Here is a 21,235-nt window from a genome sequence, read left to right as displayed (position 1 = left end):
TTAGTGTGACCAGTTGTATAATATGGGAAAAAGTCAAATAGAACGCGTATTTCGGCACATAAACAATTTTACAATTTGCAATAAAATAAAATGTCGAAAAAACGATTGAAAACGTTAACGTGAAATCAAAAGCATTGTGTGTGTCAGGCTTGTGGGTTCTGGAACTAAGCTACAAACCGTTTCTAGTCGATTATTTTCGCAACAAGTCGCGCCCAAAAGAACGGATCCGACCCCAACCGCCAGGCCATTCCATTCGCATCGTTCGCCGCAACCAAAACGTGTCGCAAAAACAAAGTTAATTGAAGTTAAGGATAATATTTGAGATGCATCGGACCCTACCCCGCCTCTAGTCGCCCGATCCGGCTCAGTTGTGCGCGGGCCAGTGGCCCTCCAGCTTCTGACTCCCTGCCTCCTCCCTTGTAAGTGCCGCCGTCTATGTATCCATCTTTTTCGCGGCCGCATTTCATTTCGTGTATGCTACGACACAGGGCGAAGAACACAGATTCCCCATCGCCGACTCCCAGAGGATTCGGAGGAGACCTGCGATGAAGACAACCCAGGCCATCGGCGGTAGCAACAGCGCCAGCGCCAAAGTGCCCATCGACTACGTGACTCTGATCAGCGACGACTCGGATGGTGAGCCATCCCCGAAGAGGACAGCCTCAGCACCTGCTCCTGCAGTAGCACCTGGTCCTGGAACTAGCAGCCAATCGAAGCAAAAAATCAACGACGATGACTCCAACGATGCCCTTGCAACCAGCACCAGTGCCAGTGGCAGTGCCAACGCCAACGCCAACGATGAACGTCGTACGAGTCGCCGCAACAAGCCCAAAGTGGACTACACAACAAACAAGCCCAGCACCAGTGGCGAGGCGGCAGGCAGTGAAAAGGGCAGCGCTGGACCCACGGCCAGCACCAGCAACCCGTCGGGGGAGAAGCGCGTCCAGGCTCAGGCACAGTCGGAGCCACGCTCCCGCAAATCGGAGACTGCTGCTGCTGGGGCATCTGCGGGCGGGGGTTCGGCCAACTCGGGCACGCGCAGTGCCCCATCCACAAATGGAGAATCGCGAAATCGGGATATGGGCACGCCCACAGTCCTTTCAGGGGAGGAGGGGGCTGTGTTTCAGTCCCGCTTGCCCTTTGGGAAGATGACCCCTAACGAGGAGGCCTGCTTTCCCGACATCAGCCGCTCGGGCATACTGGGACACCGCGTGTTCCTTAACATCCGCAACAACCTGCTCCACATGTGGGTGGAAAATCCTAAGCTGCAGCTGAGCTTTGGAAGAGCGCTAAAAGCACTGCCGCCGCCCTTCGACAGCGAACCGAACCTAGTGCGGCGCGTCCACTCGTTCCTGGAGCGACATGGGTTCATTAACTTTGGCATATTCAAGCGCCTGGTGCCCATTCCGGCCAAGAAGCTGGGCAAGGTGATTGTCATCGGTGCGGGTATCTCCGGATTGGCCGTTGCCCAGCAGCTGCAACAGTTCGGGATGGACGTCATTGTGCTGGAGGCTCGGGATCGGGTGGGCGGACGCATTGCCACCTTCCGGAAGAACAGCTACATAGCGGACCTTGGGGCTATGGTGGTGACGGGCGTGTACGGCAATCCGATGACCATATTGAGCAAGCAGATCGGCATGGATCTGGTGCCCATACACCAGACATGTCCGCTCTACGGCCCGGACGGCAAGCCAGTGCCAAAGGAGAAGGACGACGTCATTGAGCTGGAGTTCAACCGACTGCTGGAGTCGGCCAGCTACCTGTCCCATCGGCTAGACTTCAATTATGCCGGAGACTGTCCTGTGTCGTTGGGCGATGCTCTGGAGTGGGTCATAAGCATGCAAGAGATGCAGGCCATGAACAAGCGGGCGCAACATATGCAGGATATTATTGCTGCCCAGAAGAAGATCATCGAGCACCGGAAGCGGATGAAGGCCGTCAAGCAGACCATCGACGCCCTCAGGACCGAGCACATGTCCATGGTGAAGAAGCGCTGCCCAAAGGGCGTCGAGAGCGACACGAGCTACGCGAGACAGGAGTACAACATACGCCATACCCAGGTTAAGCTGGAAGACACTGTCAAGCAGTTCAAAGAACTCCACGACGAGAACAAACAGATGGTGGCCAAGCTCCACGAGCTGGAGCAAAACAAACCCAGGTAAGTGGCTAGATTCCGTCTTGATTCCTCCTGAGCTGCTTCCACGGGCTAATGCATCCGAATATTTTCCAGCGATGTGTACCTCAACACACGTGATCGCCTCATTCTAGACTGGCATTTTGCCAACCTGGAGTTCGCGAATGCCACGCGACTGAATAACCTGTCACTGAAGCACTGGGACCAGGACGACGACTTTGAGTTCATTGGCCACCACACGACCGTTCGGAATGGCTACTCTTGCGTGCCCGTGGCGCTCACCGAAAACCTGGACATTCGCGTCAACAGCGCCGTCAAGGAGATCAAGTACGGCCCCAATGGCATTGAGATTGTGGCTGAGAACATGAAGACCAGCAACTCTGTGATGACATACAAGGCTGACCTTGCTGTCTGCACACTGACTCTTGGGGTGCTGAAGGTAGCGGTGGCCGAGGAGGAATCCCAGCAGAAAAACACTGTTAAGTTTGACCCCCCTCTGCCGGACTGGAAGCGGCAGGCGATATGTCGCCTGGGATTCGGAAATCTGAACAAGGTGGTTCTCTGCTTCGATCGCATCTTCTGGGATCCCAATGCCAATCTCTTCGGCCATGTGGGCAGCACAACGGCTAGTCGCGGTAAGTGATTACCGGAATACCACAATCAGAAGTATTTGCTAATCGCTATGATTTAGGGGAAATGTTTCTCTTCTGGAGCATTAGCTCGTCCCCAGTGCTGCTGGCTCTAGTCGCCGGAATGGCCGCCAATATTGTGGAGAGTGTAACAGACGACGTCATCATCGGTCGTTGCATGTCAGTTCTGAAGAACATTTTCGGCAATACCTCTGTGCCCCAGCCAAAGGAGACGCTGGTCACGCGCTGGCGCAGCGATCCATGGGCTCGCGGCTCCTACAGCTACGTCTCCGTAGGGTCCTCTGGGAGTGATTACGACCTGTTGGCAGCACCCGTCATACCGCCGCCTGCCAGTGAGCAACGCTCGAGCAAGGACGCTGAGGGGCTTCCGCGGCTGTTCTTTGCCGGCGAGCACACGATACGGAACTATCCTGCCACAGTACACGGGGCCTACTTGAGCGGGCTGCGCGAAGCCGGCCGCATTGCTGACTACTATCTGGGGTATCCGGAAGGAACGCCGCCCAACATTGGCTACTCCGTCGCTGAGGCGGCCAATGCCGTTTGTGTGGGCAATGTTGTCAAGCTGCGCGACTTCTCGCCCAATCTCACCGATTCGCCAGCATCCAAAAAGTCCGAGGAGAACTCAAACTCAAACACTGCCGAGCCCGAGCCCGAGCCCGAGCCCGAGACCGAGCCCGAGCCCACGGAAGTGCCGTAGCTCACGAGCGTAAGAAGTAGTTTATGTGTTTCAATTAGCGCAATAGCATCGTCAAATAAGCCATTCAGTTAAGGAAGTGTTGTAATCTTGAATCTGTAACTGTTTTAGTGCTTGTATTATAGAATCGGCTTGGCTATATGTTAGGAAGATTTTCAGGATAAGTTAGACCTATGTAAATACCTAAGACTATTCCAGATAATTTGGATAATGCTAGAGACCATTCAACCAATTTTTTTATTTAGCAAATAAGCAACAAAAGAAGCAATATCACCGAACATAGAAAAATATCTTTCACTTGCATCAGTCCGAATAGAACTGCTCGGCTTACCATCTATCCCAATTCTGTATGTCCTTTCACAGAACCGGTTGATGGGCAAAAATAGTCGTTCATACTTATATGTTTAAGCGTATCAATCGAAGGCGCCCAGTTTGTGGGACAGCTGGAATACCTCATTTAAGACAAATCTACTTCGAGATTCTGAGTGTTTTTACATTGTGGAAATCTGGTTCCCATCGATCTATCAGTGGAGTATCGTATCCCCCTCTTACTAGAACTCTTATTCCTATGATAATTTCGTATCCTTGTAGGTATATGCATGTATGTACATATGTAATAACAACAAATTTAAGGCACAAATTAGTATAGCTACCACACTGTCTGCGGTTTTAGCTGATCGAAACATATTTTAAAATAAATACAAATACAAAAATTGAAATCAAACAGATAGGGGGTAAAATACGGAGAATGTACATTTTTGTTGTTATGTATACTTTTTTTATAAATAAATATTTAACGATACAGATGTGAAATGTAAAATGTAAAAACTATACATACGGCTACCTAATTAATTCATTAGGTACTTCCTTCCGTTTGTGGCATACACTTACAGGAATCGAGCATACCCAGCCAGTGGGTGGTATCAGAAAGCGAAACTATATTTTGGGTCTCTCGGGCAGTTGGGCAACACGCATTGCTTTCGTAATTGTGTCGTAGGTTCAACGACCTCCGGTACGCCACCGTACCAATTCAATGGCAATGAAAGCTAAACCTTTAACCAAGCGAAAGCTTTCGCTTCCTATCTATCTCCCTCTCAAGCTAAAGCCTCGAGTCGGTCGCGGGAGGGAGTCCGTCCCTCTCAGCTCCGATCGTACATTTGGCGAGCTATTCGGAGAAGAGAGTGCACATTCGTGTGTCAAGTTCATCGCCCGATTGCTTAGAAACCTACCTGGTCATAGTAATGCTTCCCCCCAGAAATTGGTATGACGAGCGTTCAAGTTTTTGCTATTTTGTTTTTTTTTTTTATGGAATGCTCTTCTAACTCGTTGAGTGTGTGTACGAGTGTATGTGAGTGCACATGCATACAGGCCGTTGGAAGTGACCTTGAGCCAGGGCAACGACACATCACCCGAAACTAATACTAACTGAGGCGGAAACTCGGAGTGTGAGGCGCCTTCAGGTAGGGCCCGAGTGCCCATCATAGCAGATATGTATGTATGTACATAAACGATAATCACGTGAGCTGGCAGGGCGGGGAGTCCCCGCGCACCGTGAACTGCTACAATGCTTTCAGATCATAAGAATTTTGTTTGGATTGATGGCTCGGAGAGGCTGAACTCCTGAGCGCCGCTACAGGATCGCCATCCCCTCCGACTTCACACGGCGATACGACCGACTCTTTCGCACCACCCACGATGCAGCAGGTAACTATCACCGAGAGCTTTTCCCACAGAGCCAGCCAACTATAAAACCCGGAACGAGAGCTGCAACAGGGCCAGTCGAAAAGATAGATTCATTCGGCGGTGACGAAGAAGCTTCAGAGTCTAACAGCAACAAAAGCATGACTGAGAGTGATAGTGAGCTGTCAAGCGCTGTGAGCAATGCTCTTTTGGCCCTATATCAACGCCAAGATGTGCCGCTAGTCGCGCAGCCAATAGCGGGCGTCGGAGAGAACGCCTACGGACAGGTCCTGCTCGTGAGTTGGCCAACAGAGTCCAAGGCGAAGAGGGTAGTGGTCAAAATGGCCCCCAAGAACGAGGCAAGACGACAGCACATGCACGTAGTCGACTATTATGCCCGAGAAGTGTTCATGTACCAGAACGTGTTCCACAGCTACCGCGAATTGGCAGACGACCATAGTGCCTTCACAGTGGCACCTGAATTGCTGGCATCCGGATTGCAGGCGCCCGACGAGTTCCTGATCTTCGAGGACCTGTCCCAGAACGGTTTTCAGACAAACCCACGCAGCTCCATGCCCACCTACGACATTGTGGTGTCCACCCTCAAAGCGGTGGCCGAGCTGCATGCGTGCTCCTTTATCCTACAGCAACGGAATCAGGTAAAGTTCAGCGAACTGGTGGATCATGTGCGGCAGGACAACCTATTCACTGCGAACATTGAGACGGTGACGATCGAATTTGGCAAGGCAATGCTGAGGCGCACTCGACTCATGCTGGAGCAGGACAAAGCGCGCGACGACCACACAACGCCTATGATGGAGGTGCTGGAGCGCTGTGAGAGGAATCTAAAGGCCCTAACACTCTTCTGTGTGGACGGCGCATCGCAGTCGCCTCACGCAGTCATCTGTCATGGCGACTTCTGGAACAACAATATTCTGTATAGGCACGAGGTTAGCGCGCAAATTTCGATCTCAGTCGTAAGCCGAGTCTATAAGTAGTCCCATCTTCTCTACAGACTCACTCTGATCTGGCGGTTGAAGCCAAGCTGATCGATTTCCAAATGTCTCGATTTGCCCCACCTGTTCTAGACCTTGTTCACTACCTATTCGCCTGCACAGAGAAGCAGCTGAGGGATGACCACCTACCAGCCTTTCTGAACATTTACTACGACACGTTGAGCCGGAAACTGGGCTCCTGCGATCTGAATGCAGACGATATCTATCCGCGCATCGTCTTCGACCGTCAATTGCAGCTCTTTGGTGTATTTGGCCTGATAATGGCCGCGTTTTCCTTGCCCTTCTTCATATCCAATGCCAACGAAGTGGTGAACATTGATGAAGTCTCCGAGGCCATTCAGGATCTGTCTGCATCGGCCACCGACGCCCCCAAGTGCCGCGAACTAGTGGAAGAGTTTGACATGCTCAACGAACGCACATTGCCAATTTTCAAGAGGCGTATGACCGATGTCGTCCGGGATCTGCTAAAGTACGACATGACCCCACCGCTTTATCAATTCGATTCGATTCGTGATGATGATATCTGTTAACAGTATTAGTTATTATTGTGTGTGTGTATATATGTATGTATGTATGCTCTTAAATAAACAATTACATATGTTATTATATAGACTTTCAAATGGATTAGTTCTTAGACCGAATTATGAATCATGATCTGTGACTATACGCCTTTTGAGATTCTGTCAAATGTCAGATGGAGGAGGGGTTACATTTACAGCTGGCTTAAGGTTTAACAGCTACGTGTTACGTGACCCACAATTCCACATGCTAATGTGTATGTACGTATAAATGATATTACTCTGCGTTTTATTCAGGGCAGGGTTAAAGAGTCTTAATAAATAAGAACAAGTTCAAGAAAAAATACGAAATGCACTAACAAAACGGATGACAACTAAATTATCTGCACGGCTGCATGGCTTTTCTGTGCTATATGCATTGTATAGCTAATACAAAAAGGATATACATACTAAACATACTATACTCGTATTTACATAATCTTATAATGAAATTGAAAAGAAAGGAAAGGAAAGGGGTTCGTTGGACATTCGCTACATGCGTAGCATCCATCAGAACATCCATAAGTTGCAGAAAAAAATAATAAGTAAAAAGTTGTAGCCCAATTACTGAGAGGGTGTGTACCTAAGGTGGCTTTTGATATTCGTATGTAAATTAGTAATCGTGGATCTATGGATCTATAGCTAAATGTAGCTACATTTTGAATGCTTATTCTATAAAAATAACAAAAAAAATTTAATTATCCGTAATTATAAGGCCTACAGTTACTGCCAATCGTCAAGTTAAACCAGGTTCTACTCGTATGCTATGATCTACTCTCTAATCAAACTAACAACTCATTGAGTTTATTGCAGCGACGAATGTCCAGCACTCAGATATGCAGCCAAGACCTTGGACTGTAATGAAATGGCCTGCCTCTACTCTACTGCATCGACTCCCGGAAGCGGTTCTGTCGCTCCAGGCTCTCCACCTCCGCCCAGCAGTTGCGCATGTTGCGGAACAGCTGCAATGAAGAAAAGGATCAATTAAATAGGATTGTTAGCATAGCATTGTTCTGCAATCGGACATGCCTCATCGATCCAATTATGCGCAGCCAGCAGATCGTTTAATATTTCGGTGGAGGTCTTCCCAGGGAACTGTTGCTGCTGCTCCGTGACACGCTGCGAGCAGTTGATAAACAGATTAAACTTCTCGTGCGCAATCTTGTGGAAGAGATCCGCACGCGCGGCACAAATGCGACAAAGAACAATGTCCTATACGAGAAGAGAGGGAAAGATATAGCCAGAGGTCACTCACGCCACTGGATAACAGCGACTGGGGACATTCTTACCTTCTCGTAGGCAATACGAGGATCGACAGGGATGGTTTGCATGGTGTTGGGATTGTAGGGCTCCCCGAATAGAAGGAAGCGCACTGCGATGCCCGGCTGTCGGCAGCCGGCGCAGTTTTTCTGAGTCAGATTGTTTTGCTCCCACTCGGAAAAGACGTGGCATTTGGGCCAGGTCTCAATGGACAGGATGGTGCTGCGTGTCCACGGCGTGATGGCCAGCAGCTTATGTTTGCAATTCTCCATGATGGTATCCACAACACGCACGCTGCCCAGGAAGTAGTCGTCTGCAAGAAATGAGATAATAAAATTCAGTATCAACGCCAAACAAGAGCCACATCCACGTCTTACCCTTTTCCCGTGTGATTTCTGAGAAGAAACTCGGATCGAGCGCCTGTGAGATCATGGTCTGAATGTAGATCTCAAAGTTATCCCTGTACGACAAATAATCCTCCATAATCTTCTCGATAAACTGCTCGGTGTCGTCGGCCAGCAGCTCGGATCGCATGAACTCCACAATCGTCTCTGTGTGGGAATGTACCTGCATGCGCACTGGTGCTTTGAGGTAGAGTTTTTTTGTTTCGAGATTCCATGAGGCATACTAGTTGCAAGTTCAAACAAAGTTAAGTCACGTTATAAAAAGAATCGAGAATGTGACCTTAACCTTACCTTCGACATGTTGCGATAGAAGGTCTTTCCGTTCTGGCGGAAGGGCTCATATTTTTGCAATATGCACTTGGAGTCCACCTGCCAAATGGTGGGCCAGTCGTTCACAAGATCCGAACGCAGCACGATAAAATCGCCCGTCTATAAAATAAAAGAAGAGAAATGAAGAGTCCCCTGTCTCATGGCTGGGAGTGCAACCTACTTTAAAGTTCTCCGCTGTGGCTGCCGTACCCGCTGCAGCACTGCCATAGCCCACGTCTCCCACTCCGGACATATCCTGCTGTGGATTGTAGCCATCACCAGCGGCTGGCATTTGCTGCACCTGCTGCTGCTGCTGGGACACCTGTTGCATCTGCTGCAGTTGTTGGTTGTGCTGCTGCTGTTGCTGCTGATGTTGTTGCTGGTGTTGTGGCTGCATCTGGGATGGATTCTCATAGGTGTTCTTGCGAGGCGTCCCCTTGGAGCGTCGCGCTATCTTGCGCTTCCCATAGCCCTTGCCGGCGTCATCGCTCTGCGTACATAGTGGATGGATGTGTGGGTGGGTTACAAGCGGTGACGAGGCGAACACTAACGGACCACACAAATAACACTTACATCATCCTCTTGTGGAGTCCAGACAGGATCCGTGTCCGAGTCGGTGAACTCGGCCTCCGGCTCGCCCACGGCACTGTTCTCCCCTGCGGCGGCAGTGGAATTCAACAGAAGAGCGTGCATAGTGCTTTGCTTAGCCTTGCGGGAGCATTGCTCGCGACGCGCAGGCACATTCAAGGGGTCTGTGAAGAGCACAAAAGTTCGGTTAGCAACATTGATCAGGGAAAGAGGAGTGACGCCTTTGGGGGGCGAGTGCATCCACAACACGAACGGAACGACAACAACAACAACAACAACAACAACCACAACAACGACGACAACACCACAGTTATCCCAACAGCCCAAAAGAGCAGTCGCCGGCGCACCTATACCTTTGCACCTCGCACCTTGCACCTTGCACCAGCACCTGCACCTGAATAGAGGACAGCACTCGACCTATGCTCTCTCCCGATCTCTGCCTGATCTCTTGTGCAATCGGTCGGTGGTCGTGGGCTTACAATGTAAATAATAAAAATACACAGTTTATTTGGGTTTTTGTAAATTAATAATATTTGTTCATCTCGATTTCATCTCAAAAATACTTGTTTACTTTTGTTCATGCGATTCTCCTTTCTTTTCTGTTTTTTTCTTTCTTTTTCTTTTAACAATTTAAAAGTGCTTATTCCTTTTTTTTGTTCTTTTACTTTTTTTGTTTTTATGTTTTTTTTTTACATATACACAGCGTCCATGTCCTTTGTTCACGTCTGGATCCCTATCGCCAGTCATCTGTCGTCGGTTGTTGTTGTTGTTTTTGTTGTCGTGTTGTCTATTGTCGTGTCGTGTGGTGCGGTGCGGTGTTCGGTGCTGCGGCTAGTGCTGCCATGGCCACAGCAGATTGATAAAATGATGAGGATTCGGCGCTGGTGCGGCGGCGGCAGCGGCAGCGACGGCTGCGGCGGTGGACGCCGGCGTTGGAGATGTCGCGCTCGCGTTGGCGTTGGCTGACGTGTTGTGGTGGTGGTTGTTGTTGTTGTAGTTGTTGCATGGCGTGGAATTAGCGATAGTGGAGTGCTTATTGGAACTATGCTGTTGGTCAAGTAACATACCTTGACTGCCGCCAACGACTACGCCGACCCCAGCGCCCGCTCCCAACTGGGCGCAATGCTGCTGCACGAAATGCTGTGTACCCATCGACTGCTGCTGTTGCTGCTGTTGTTGCTGCTGCTGCTGGGCGTATGGCCGGAAGGAGGTCTGATCGGCAGGCTGCTGAATGACGGAGGAGGGCGTGGACTCGGCAGCTGCTGCCGCAGCCACCATTTGCGCATGCGGCCGCTTCTTGGGCAGTATTTGGGTCTGGGAGAGTATTTTGATGCGATGCCCGTCGTCGCCGACTAGTCCGGCGAGTCCTTCCTGTCCTGTCTGGTTGTCCCCAGGACCCCCAGCCCCAACCGCTGTCTGCGACGTAGAAGCCTCTTCGCTGCCGCCCCCTGGGCCGCCCTTGCCCTTACGCTTATACGGCGCTCGCGGATAATTCAGCTTGCGCGATGGCTTCACCACCGGTGGCGGGTCGTCGTCCCGTTCGCCCTGCAAGAACTTCAGATAGCTGTCCATAAACTGCGTCTTCTTCTCGCCAATCAGCGTGCCCACGCTGACCGGCTTCGGGAGCGATTGAACTGGTCTATACGGCACCGAGGCGCCGTGGCCCGTGACGGGTGGGCTGGAGGTCGGGCCACCCGATGGGTGGTGGCCATGCCCATTCGACGGGCAGGGTGACGGCTCTGGCGATGGGGTCTTGTTGGGATTGCGTATGCCAAAGTTGGTGTTGTTCGTGGATGAGTTGGTGCCGCGGCCATTGCTGGACGACGAGTTGGCGTATCCCTGCTTGGGGGCACTGCTGGCGTCTGCGAGGAAGTCCAGCTCCTCCTCAATGTTCGGCACGATCACCTTATTGCTTGCGTCCGCAACAGCCGCCGCAGCGGCTGCCGCAGCATCGTCCTCCTGCTGGGCAGCCTCGATCTTCTCCTGCTGCTGCTGGTTCTGGTGCTGTTGCTGCTGCTGCTGCTGTTGCTGCTGCTGCGTGTAGGCCTGTTGGTGCTGCTGCTGTTGCGTATATGCTTGCTGCTGCTGCTGCTGTTGTTGCTGCTGTTGCTGTTGCTGCTGCTGCTGCATGCACGCCGTGTACTGCGAGGCAATGGGCTGGGGGAAGGCTGGATAATATTGCGCCAGCTGGGTGAGATGTGATTGTGCCTGCGAGGACTGCAGATGGGCCGGCTGCGGCAGGTGCTGCTGCTGCTGCTGGCTTTGGTGCTGCTGTTGCTGCTGCTGCGTCTGCTGGGGATATGTGGGTATGTTGATGGTGGCCGCCGGCGACACAGAGGCCGCATTGTTCTCCGTCTTAAGCGGGGCATTCCACTTGTTGAATTCGTAGTACGTGTTCTGCTGTTGCTGCTGTTGTTGCTGCTGGCTGTGCTGCTGCTGCTGCTGCTGGAGCTGATGGTGCTGCGGCTCCTGGGGACTGCGCACGTTGCTGTAGTCGCTGCTGGTCGCTATCAGCGTTTTCTTCGGCTGGCGCTTGCGCGGCGTCTTCGCGGGCTTCGGCGGCGGCTTGACCTCTTCCTGCAATTGAGCGAAAGAAATACCTTCGATTAGGATCCTGTGGCTTTTGTGGCTTAAAAGGCTATTAGAGACGAGGCTACCAAAACATTGGACATGGCTTAGGGACAGCATAAAACATTTATACTCTCGACGATCAGAGATCGGTCTTCCCACATGCGGATCTCTACCGGGATCCAGATCCACCGCACTGAAGAGAGCGCACCGTACCGTACCGTACCACATTCATTACATTACAGCATAACGTCACAGTTTCAGATCGGCCACAAGGCAGCAACACAACACAACGCAACGCAACACAACACAACACAAAAAGAGTAACAGTTGGCAAAAGAAGGAAGCAGTTAAAGATTAAACAGAACACCACCCCAAAAAAGAAAGTAACCAAACTAAAGCGTGTGGAAAGGGGGATAGAAATATGTACTCTTCCACCAGCAAAGGACAAGCGCGTGTTAAAAAATAAAGCATCGTTATTAACCGGGAGGCCCAGAAGCCCCCAGAAGATAGCACTTTCCAAAAGAAAAGAAATAGTTATTTGTATTAATTTAATTCCAGCGATTGGCAGGGAGAAGTCCAACAACAACAACAAAGACATCATGCACGAGAAATGTATGTTGTTGTAACTCAAACTTGTAAGGCATTGCTTTATGTCCTACAAATCCAGAACCCATTTGAAGGGGTGTGCTCGTAAGAGTTCTGGGGCTCCAAGGGAAAGATTCAAAATGATAAACAGTTAACAGAAAGCTCAACAAAAAAGCAATACAAAAACAAAAACAACAAATAATATGGAAACAAATGACATACAAAACGAACAAAAGAAAACGGAAATTAAAAAAAAAAAATAGATTCGGAAATAAATAGAAATAAGAAGATACAAACCTTTGGCACTACTTGAATCTGTGACGCTATGTTGCCGCTCGCTGGCGACATTATCATGTTGGCCACCACATGTTGGCGCCGGCCAGGGGCCTGCTCGTGCAGCAGGTGCTCCCCATCGACCACGCCGGACGGATAGAAGGTTTGCTTAATCTCCAGGCCTGGCGGCAAATTGAACACCAGGTTCTCGCCGGCATCGCCTCCCGCTGTTGCCGCCGCAGCCTCGCTGGCATAGTCTAGGTGCTGCTGCTCCTGTTTCACTTGCAGCTGCAGCACATTTTTAATGTCCTCCTGGCCGCCTGTTCCCTCTTCCAACTTCTCCCAGCAGAGGCTCTGCTCCTGCTGCTGTTGCTGCTGCAGCGTACTTTGTATCACAGATGAATAGGCCACCGTTGTGGGCGTCGCCGGTGGCGCAGACGAACCAGCGCCTGGCACATTCACCACCGATCGTCGCTGCACTAGAGGCGCTGTCTTGTAAACAATCACTTGAGCCTGCGGCGTGCTGACCACGTCCACGGCGTTTAAATTCGTGATGGGGGATCCGTCCGCCGAGCTCTGAGCTGGACTGGCATACTGTGCCGGATAGGATCCCCCCGAACTGGCGGCCCCTACTGGCACAGCCACTGGCACTGGACTAGCACTCTGCTGCTGTTGCTGTTGCTCCATGTGGATATGTTGGGCCTCCTTACGCGTCAGCTTCACCTTTTGCCCATCCAGCGTGTAGTAGGTTTCTGTCTGTTCGATATCTTGCTGGAGATGGTGATGATGCTGCTGTTGCTGCTGCTGCTGGTGATGCTGCTGCTGTTGCTGCTGCTGATGCTGCTGTTGTTGCAGCTGCGTCAGGTATATTAAATCGTTGTAGGCCTTTATTTGCGCCTTGGCTTGTTGTTGGCTGTTTTCTTGCTTAATCTGCTAGACACGCAGACGAGGACGGGGCACATAGATTGAATCGAAATCGGAATCGGAAAGTTTTGGTTTGGTTTTCATTTTAGAAACACATGTGTTCATGGTTGGATTGGATATGGCAAAAAGGTCTAGTCTAAGCTTAAATGGTAGGGGTGGGGGTAGAGTTAGGTGGTTAGTAGAGCAGAATGACAAATAATGCGATAGGCGGAACTTCAGGCGGGATTGATAGATTCTGATTCAAAGATTCCGCTTCCGCTGAAGTCCCTGCCCCACACCTAGAGGAGCGATTGATTAGGTAAAGAATAGGGGGGGAGGGGGGCCGGGGCGGGTCTTGGCGGGCATGTTGCATATATGTATTTTATGGTATGGTATGGTATGGTATGGTATGGTATCGTATGTCAGTGAGAGATCAGTAAGCCAGAGTAATGCAGAGGATCCTACTCACCACTTTGTCGGCCACCAGGTTCAGCTGCTGCTGCTGCTGTTGCTGGGCCGCCTGCTGCTGTTGTTGCTGCTGCTGTTGCTGCGCCTGCTGCTGCTGCATGGCAAGGAACGTGTTCGATATCATGTTGGGCGTGTTCCAGGTCAGCGACGTTGAGGTCAGGGCCACGGTCGTCGGCGATGGCGAGGCGCCGCTGGACGACGAGTTCTCGCCATAATAGTTTGAGGCAGCATTGTTTACCACGGCTGCTGCTGCTGCCGCGGAGACGGCCGCCTGATTTTGAAATGTGCTTAACTGCTTGTCCAGCGAGCTGGGGAGCTGCAGCTGGCGGTGTGGCGTGTTTGCCGCCGAGGAGGCATAGTGGGCGGGCTTCGGCTGTACACTGGCCGCGGCCGCATGGTGATAGATCTGCTGGAATACTGGATTGTAGCTGCCGATCGGTGATGGTGGCACAAAGCTTCCCCCACTGGCCGCAGCGGCATTGAAGCTAGCAATGCTCGCCGCGGTTATTGTCGCCAAATGCGGGTGTTGGAAGTCCTCGGCCGTCCCGCCCGTGCTGCCAGCACTCGCCGGCACGATGCGGTTGTACGCATATGACCAGGGGCTGGAATTGGGATCCATGTGAAGGTAATGGCTGTTCTGCTGCTTCTACTTCTACTAATGCTGGTAGTAGTAACTAAAAAAAAAAGTTGAGATTTGTTTGTTAGTGAATTCACTGTATCATCTTCGCAGGAAGGGGGAGGGGGAGAGTGCTTCTCGGGCAGGTGGAAAAACTCTATTTGTTCTATTCGCGGGACTCTACTGCCCATCCACCACGCTGTTTCGATCAAAATATACACACAAGTGTACATGTGTATGTACACAGGCTACACTTGTATGTATGTATGTGCCCGAATGGAACTTCTTTTGGCGTCGTCTGTATTTTGTGCATTTTTTGCTCACACAAAAATTATGCCGCGTAAGACTGTGTACGGACAGCAAGGGGCAAACATTGTCTCGTTTCATTGGGAACGCACATTTTTACTTGTTCAGGAGCGCAGATTCATTGAAAAAATATTCCTCTTTCCAGAATTGCTCGAATTTTTAGCACTTTGAATGTTGTACATATGTATCTATACATACACACATGCATGTGTATATGCATGCGTGTGCCTGCGTTGTTGAGATTGAAAGATAGCCACACTAACTTGTCGTTGTTGTTACAAAATCGGGAGGCGCGAACTGCGTCGGGCCAACATTCTTTTTATATTTAATTATGCACTGCTTAATGCACAAGCTAATTTTGAGTTCAATTTCAAACTAAACTTTTTTCAATTTTGATGCATAACTTTTTTGTGGACAATCTCCAAAATGGCCGCTTCGATATCGAGAATATCGATGGTTTTGGAATTGTGCGATGTTTTTATGCTATCGATGTGATTGTGTACGATGCGATGTTTTTGATTTATTTATTGATTTATGTAAGAATATTTCATTTAATTGGATAGACTTCACATCCAATATCAAAACGAGAAGGAAGTGCGATTCTATGTGCATGCCCAGAAATTGAAACCAGAGGATATGGAGCACCAGATCATGGGAATAATGCCAAAGTGAACCGGTTCGTGGCGCGAGTGTCTTCTGTTTTTATCGTCGTGACAATTATTAAATGCATGTTTAGTTAACGTCTTCATATTAAATTGGTTTTCAATAATGAGGTGAGTAAAACCGGCTCGTCAAAACAATACACGGGAGCAATAAACAGTTCATTTCCTGCAGCCAGGGCGTGGGTACACAATCGCATGTGCTGCGTCACAAGTGCTGTACAATGGTAGATTTTGGTTGTTGCTTGAGTGTTTACATTGTTTTTAACTTTATTGGACACTGTAATGCTTTTAGTTTTTATTTAAAATGTTAAGCAAGCCATGCAAAAAGTTGTTCTGTTTTTTTTATAAACTACAGCAGCAACAGCTCTAAATTGTGCCGTACGTTAGTCAACACTGCGCGAACTAGCTCGATAACTTTTCTGCGATATTTCGGGTGCTAATGACCGTCATTTTACGTATTCATTGCTAAAAGAAAACTGAAGAAACATATATTCTCTCCGGATTTCCTCTTAGTCATCATAATCTGATCTTTGTTTCGAATTGCAAACTTCAACGAGAGGTATGTAGAAATCTACAGTGGGCTCGCTTGCACAGAATGTGTGGCCAGTTTGAGCCTGTCCTGCGTACGTGTAAATGGTGTGAGACGCCCACTAAATAATCAACATATTTTAGCGTAAATAGAGATGGATTTTGGTGATGATTTCGCATTGAAGGAGGAAGTCGACCCAGCGGCAGAATTCCTGGCACGGGAGCAGTCAGCATTGGGGGATCTCGAAGCAGAAATCACAGGCGGCTCTGGCACGGCCCCAGATGCTGCCACAGTGGACGATGCTCTTGGTCTTGGTCTTGGTGGCCTAAGTGGTGCTGGTGCGGAGCTGGGCAGCGAGCTATCTGCGACTGGAGGTGGCCTTGAATCATCAACTGGCAGCTTCGAGGTGATCGGCGGCGAGTCGAACGAGCCAGTAGGAATTTCTGGACCTCCGCCTTCTCGGGAGGAGCCTGAGAAGATACGCAAGTGGCGGGAGGAGCAGAAGCAGCGACTCGAGGAGAAGGACGTGGAAGAGGAGCGAAAGAAGGAGGAGCTGCGGCAGCAGTCGAAAAAGGAACTCGACGACTGGCTGCGTCAGATTGGCGAATCGATTTCAAAGACGAAACAATCATCGCGAAACGCTGAAAAGCAGGCCGCTTCATTGGAAAACGGGACCATCGAGCCAGGCACTGAGTGGGAGCGCATAGCCAAGCTCTGCGACTTCAATCCGAAAGTTAACAAGGCGGGCAAGGATGTCTCTCGAATGCGTTCCATATACCTGCATCTCAAGCAGAATCCAATTCAGTTGCAGAAGACCACCTAAGTGTCACAATTTGACGCTATGGCTTTGCCTGCCAACTAGTTTTAATTATGTACTCTCCTAATCACACATTGAGTTGAATATGAAAATTATTATTGAAAAGTATTCGCTGTATATTCCAATTATATGATAAATACATTATTATTGCTGCTGACAAAAATTTGCGATCATGGTTCATGTAATGAATGCAATAAAGAATGTGCACACAGTTTTTTTAATTTTAATTAAATAAAAACAAAAGGAACCCATCCAAAAATATCCTTAATAATTCCAGCGACACATCTGCAAATAAGGAAGTTTCCGAAGCAGAGAATTCGAAGCGGCAGGACTACCTGCATTGGGATGATTACTTCATGGCCACGTCCGTGCTCTCAGCCCAGCGCAGCAAAGACCCTGTCACCCAGGTGGGCGCCTGCATCGTGGACCAGCAGAAGCGCATTGTTGCCATTGGTTACAATGGATTACCGCGCAACTGCAGCGATGACGAGTTCCCCTGGTCGAAGTTAAGCAAGAACAGTTCTCCCGATTCCCTGGAGGAAAAGAAGTTGTATGTGGTCCACGCCGAGGCCAACGCCATACTCAACTCCAATGGCGGCAGTTTGGTTGGTACATGCCTGTACACCACGCTCTTCCCGTGCAACGAGTGCGCCAAGCTCATTATACAGGTAATCCTGGTTTTTACCCACTCCAACCAGATATTTACCCAACTCCAACATTGGTTTCGTTACGCAGTCTGGCATCCAGAAAATTTTTTACATGTCGGACAAGTATGCCCATAAGCAAATATACCGCGCATCCAGGCGCATGCTCGACTCCGTTGGCGTGGTCTGTACCCGGCACGTGCCCGCCCAGAAGCAGATACTCATTGACTTTGACGCGTTCCTCCAGGACGATAGATGAAGCACTCATTCAACAGACGAAACTAAATCTAAATTGATGTGAATTTTATGTACATTTTTGATTCATAATTTATTATAAGTAATTGTGATTCTTTTAATAAACTGTAGTAAAATGTGTCATTGTTTTGAAAAATTCCCAGAGCCATTTCCATATTTAAAACCAATTCATTAATGTTTTAAACATAATTTCTTACTCTTTTGATTCCAGTGGACTAGTCGCTGTAGGTGCTGTCGTAGATGGAGTTTCAGAGGACGCTACCGAGTTAGAGCTCGTGGAAGACTCTGTTGATTTCAGCGGACTAGTCGTTGTAGGTGCTGTCGTAGATGGAGTTTCAGAGGAAGCTTCGGAGTTAGAGCTCGTGGAAGACTCTGTTGATTCCAGCGGACTAGTCGTTGTAGGTGCTGTCGTAGATGGAGTTTCAGAGGAAGCTTCGGAGTTAGAGCTCGTGGAAGACTCTGTTGATTCCAGTGGACTAGTCGTTGTAGGTGCTGTCGTAGATGGAGTTTCAGAGGAAGCTTCGAAGTTAGAGCTCGTTGAAGACTCTGTTGATTCCAGTGGACTAGTCGTTGTAGGTGCTGTCGTAGATGGAGTTTCAGAGGAAGCTTCGGAGTTAGAGCTCGTGGAAGACTCTGTTGATTCCAGCGGACTAGTCGTTGTAGGTGCTGTCGTAGATGGAGTTTCAGAGGAAGCTTCGGAGTTAGAGCTCGTGGAAGACTCTGTTGATTCCAGCGGACTAGTCGTTGTAGGTGCTGTCGAAGATGGAGTTTCAGAGGACGCTACGGAGATAGAGCTCGTGGAAGTCTCTGTTGATTCCAGTGGACTAGTCGTTGTAGGTGCTGTCGTAGATGGAGTTTCAGAGGACGCTACCGAGTTAGAGCTCGTGGAAGACTCTGTTGATTCCAGTGGACTAGTCGTTGTAGGTGCTGTCGTAGATGGAGTTTCAGAGGAAGCTTCGAAGTTAGAGCTCGTGGAAGTCTCTGTTGATTCCAGTGGACTAGTCGTTGTAGGTGCTGTCGTAGATGGAGTTTCAGAGGAAGCTTCGAAGTTAGAGCTCGTGGAAGACTCTGTTGATTTCAGTGGACTAGTCGTTGTAGGTGCTGTCGTAGATGGAGTTTCAGAGGAAGCTTCGAAGTTAGAGCTCGTGGAAGTCTCTGTTGATTCCAGTGGACTAGTCGTTGTAGGTGCTGTCGTAGATGGAGTTTCAGAGGAAACTTCGGAGTTAGAGCTCGTGGAAGACTCTGTTGATTCCAGCGGACTAGTCGTTGTAGGTGCTGTCGTAGATGGAATTTCTGTTGGCCCAGCAGAAGAAGAAGTTGTCTGTTCCTGTGGACTACTCGTAGTTGTTGCTGCGCAGTCCGCCGGTCGAATGGCTACACATGTCGTGGAGGCCGAATCGAAGAATGGTTTGTCCCCATTGCAGCTATATAGGATGGCTATCCACGTGACGGTACTGACCTTCTCGCAGTAGAGATAGCTATTGCATGTCATATCTTTGATGTATCTCGTAAAGAAGTAAAGGTAGTTCGAATTGGCACCTGCCTCTTGGCAAGCCTTCACTTGTTCTTCCACAGTGGGTACCCTTGGGTCTGGGGGTGCCACGTACTCTCTGTTGCTGCACGGAGCCGCCTCGTTCAACTGTGGATCAAGCATCGATACAGGTCGGGTATTCTCTCATGGTTATGACGTAGACACTTACGAAGGTAGCGGCACAGGTGGGCACACAAAGGGTGCCGTGGGTGGCGAGGGCCTCAATCACACAAATCTCATCGGTGCCACAGCTGTAGACATTGGCGGTGGATACCTGCTGATCCACACATCGTGCAAACTGAGTCTCACTGACGCAGCTGTATTTGTTGCTGCCGCTGCAGACCGCACAGTCTTCACCGTTTCCACCAGATGGCCCACATACGTCCTGCACACTAGATCCATCCACAAAATAGCTCATCACGCAGACATCCTCGGTGTTGCTGCAAACGTAACCGCTGTCACACGTCACAATGTCGCCAATGGGATTGTTTTCTGTAAGAAAACTTTTGTGAATGTTGCCCATGGGATCCAGAATTCAACATGGAACTTACGCATGCAATTTCGATAGGAGGTCTGGTCATGACAGTAGGCAGAATTACCGCTTTGACATTCCTGGCACTTTTGTGCCGCCACGAAAACTAATAGGCCGCAGGCGGCAATGACCAAAATGGCAATGATCTTTTGCATTTTAAATATCAAAATGATCAAAATTCTTTAAAGAAGGTCTCTTATATAGCTGGGAATCAAATTTTGTTGCCAAATTCATCAACCTTAATATGTTTATGGCCCACTGTACAATGATGGTGCTTATCAGAAATGAATCGGTCTGTCCCAGTCGTAAATCTACCATCATTAAGTGATTCTGGAAGTTTTCTGCGAGTTTTCATACCATATCAGTAAACAAGAGAGAATAGTGTAGGTTTCTGCATATTGTTGTGATTTCCACGAATAAACTGTTATCAACATTATTATTTTTCCGCTCCATAAAATGGAAGTTCGGATATCTGTTGGAGAAGCTTTAAACTTTAATAAGCTGTATATGTACATATGTATATCCACTTACAGGTGCTCCGTCATCCAAAAGGTCAGATGGAATATGTATGTACATGCAATACTTAATTAATATTGCAGCCCCAAAGGCAGCTAAGAGGGTTTCACAAGTGTTGAATGGGGATTACTTAGTTCAAAAGGAACCATACCCACAATTTAAGAAGTGACTTGAAGTGACTCAATGCATCATAAGTATCCGTATTTAGCTTATTTTATATCTCAGGTGTTTTCTATCATTGAGAAAGTATGTACATGGACAGTCTCGAACTTTGAAATTCGAGTGCCTTTGCCCAGCTAACCAGAATTTGTGGTTAAAAATTGCATTCAGCTTTTATGAAGAGAACCGAACCGGACCGAGCAAAACGGTGATGGGATGTTTTAAAATGGCATGCCGGCACGAAGGAGCGTCGCCCTGGTGTGGCGTGCAGCCAAGTCAAGAAGCCAGGAAGTGGTACTGGGGATATGCAAAACAGCGCTGTTATCCGGATGCCAATAGGAACAGGCACCTCGTCTCACGCAAACCCCATATACCCAGGGGTACTTGTGAATGTGCATATATAGAGTCGTTTGTTTTCGTAAGGGTGTCTCTTTTATTATCTATGTCCACCAAGAATGTCTTTCAATCTAAAAAATGAACAAAGACTCTACATATCTCCATATTTTACCTACTTTCTTGAGCTCGAGAAATGCAGCCTGAACTTTAAGATTGCTTCAGAAACGACATACAAGAAAG

The 21,235-nt window shown here is 49.1% G+C and overlaps 6 protein-coding genes across 11 annotated transcripts; 4 read left to right on the top strand and 2 right to left on the bottom strand.

Annotated features, from left to right (window-relative positions):
* Positions 1-18: 18 nt before the first annotated feature.
* LOC108152784 (possible lysine-specific histone demethylase 1) lies at positions 19-4,197 on the top strand. Of its 2 annotated transcripts, XM_017282367.2 has the most exons (4): positions 19-419; positions 489-2,158; positions 2,231-2,769; positions 2,826-4,197. In XM_017282367.2, the coding sequence occupies exons 2-4, from the start codon at positions 546-548 to the stop codon at positions 3,479-3,481; spliced, it is 2,808 nt and encodes a 935-aa protein (XP_017137856.1). In that variant the 5' UTR covers positions 19-419; positions 489-545; the 3' UTR covers positions 3,482-4,197. The 2 variants fall into 2 exon arrangements, with proteins under 2 accessions (XP_017137856.1, XP_017137855.1); XM_017282366.2 differs by having other exon boundaries at positions 19-2,158.
* A 405-nt stretch (positions 4,198-4,602) lies between these two features.
* LOC108152044 lies at positions 4,603-6,777 on the top strand. The gene is made up of 2 exons (XM_017281047.2): positions 4,603-6,108; positions 6,174-6,777. The coding sequence occupies exons 1-2, from the start codon at positions 5,320-5,322 to the stop codon at positions 6,702-6,704; spliced, it is 1,320 nt and encodes a 439-aa protein (XP_017136536.1). The 5' UTR covers positions 4,603-5,319; the 3' UTR covers positions 6,705-6,777.
* LOC108152043 (myb-like protein Q) lies at positions 6,699-15,472 on the bottom strand. Of its 5 annotated transcripts, none has more exons than XM_017281042.2 (11): positions 15,107-15,472; positions 14,094-14,766; positions 12,746-13,654; positions 10,360-11,869; positions 9,278-9,456; positions 8,886-9,194; positions 8,687-8,824; positions 8,369-8,618; positions 8,021-8,304; positions 7,761-7,943; positions 6,699-7,693 (listed from the first exon to the last, which is right to left on the bottom strand). In XM_017281042.2, exons 2-11 carry the CDS (start codon positions 14,709-14,711, stop codon positions 7,613-7,615), a joined length of 4,461 nt encoding a protein of 1,486 aa, XP_017136531.1. In that variant the 5' UTR covers positions 14,712-14,766; positions 15,107-15,472; the 3' UTR covers positions 6,699-7,612. The 5 variants fall into 5 exon arrangements, with proteins under 5 accessions (XP_017136531.1, XP_017136533.1, XP_017136532.1 ...); XM_017281044.2 differs by having other exon boundaries at positions 12,746-13,651; XM_017281043.2 differs by having other exon boundaries at positions 15,278-15,472.
* A 224-nt stretch (positions 15,473-15,696) lies between these two features.
* Positions 15,697-18,057, top strand: LOC108152046 (probable deoxycytidylate deaminase). The gene is made up of 3 exons (XM_017281049.2): positions 15,697-15,787; positions 17,300-17,690; positions 17,758-18,057. The coding sequence occupies exons 1-3, from the start codon at positions 15,783-15,785 to the stop codon at positions 17,923-17,925; spliced, it is 564 nt and encodes a 187-aa protein (XP_017136538.1). The 5' UTR covers positions 15,697-15,782; the 3' UTR covers positions 17,926-18,057.
* LOC108152045 (clathrin light chain) lies at positions 16,105-17,185 on the top strand. Its single transcript, XM_017281048.2, has 2 exons — positions 16,105-16,235; positions 16,349-17,185. The coding sequence occupies exon 2, from the start codon at positions 16,360-16,362 to the stop codon at positions 17,026-17,028; it is 669 nt and encodes a 222-aa protein (XP_017136537.1). The 5' UTR covers positions 16,105-16,235; positions 16,349-16,359; the 3' UTR covers positions 17,029-17,185.
* Positions 16,860-20,154, bottom strand: LOC108165283 (flocculation protein FLO11-like). Its single transcript, XM_017301318.2, has 3 exons — positions 20,004-20,154; positions 19,622-19,944; positions 16,860-19,560 (listed from the first exon to the last, which is right to left on the bottom strand). Exons 1-3 carry the CDS (start codon positions 20,137-20,139, stop codon positions 18,115-18,117), a joined length of 1,905 nt encoding a protein of 634 aa, XP_017156807.2. The 5' UTR covers positions 20,140-20,154; the 3' UTR covers positions 16,860-18,114.
* Between the last annotated feature and the right edge of the window lie 1,081 nt (positions 20,155-21,235).

The sequence above is a fragment of the Drosophila miranda genome, chromosome XR, assembly GCF_003369915.1.
Source record: "Drosophila miranda strain MSH22 chromosome XR, D.miranda_PacBio2.1, whole genome shotgun sequence".
NCBI lineage: Eukaryota > Metazoa > Arthropoda > Insecta > Diptera > Drosophilidae > Drosophila > Drosophila miranda.
This window is presented reverse-complemented; position numbering and strand designations above follow the sequence as displayed.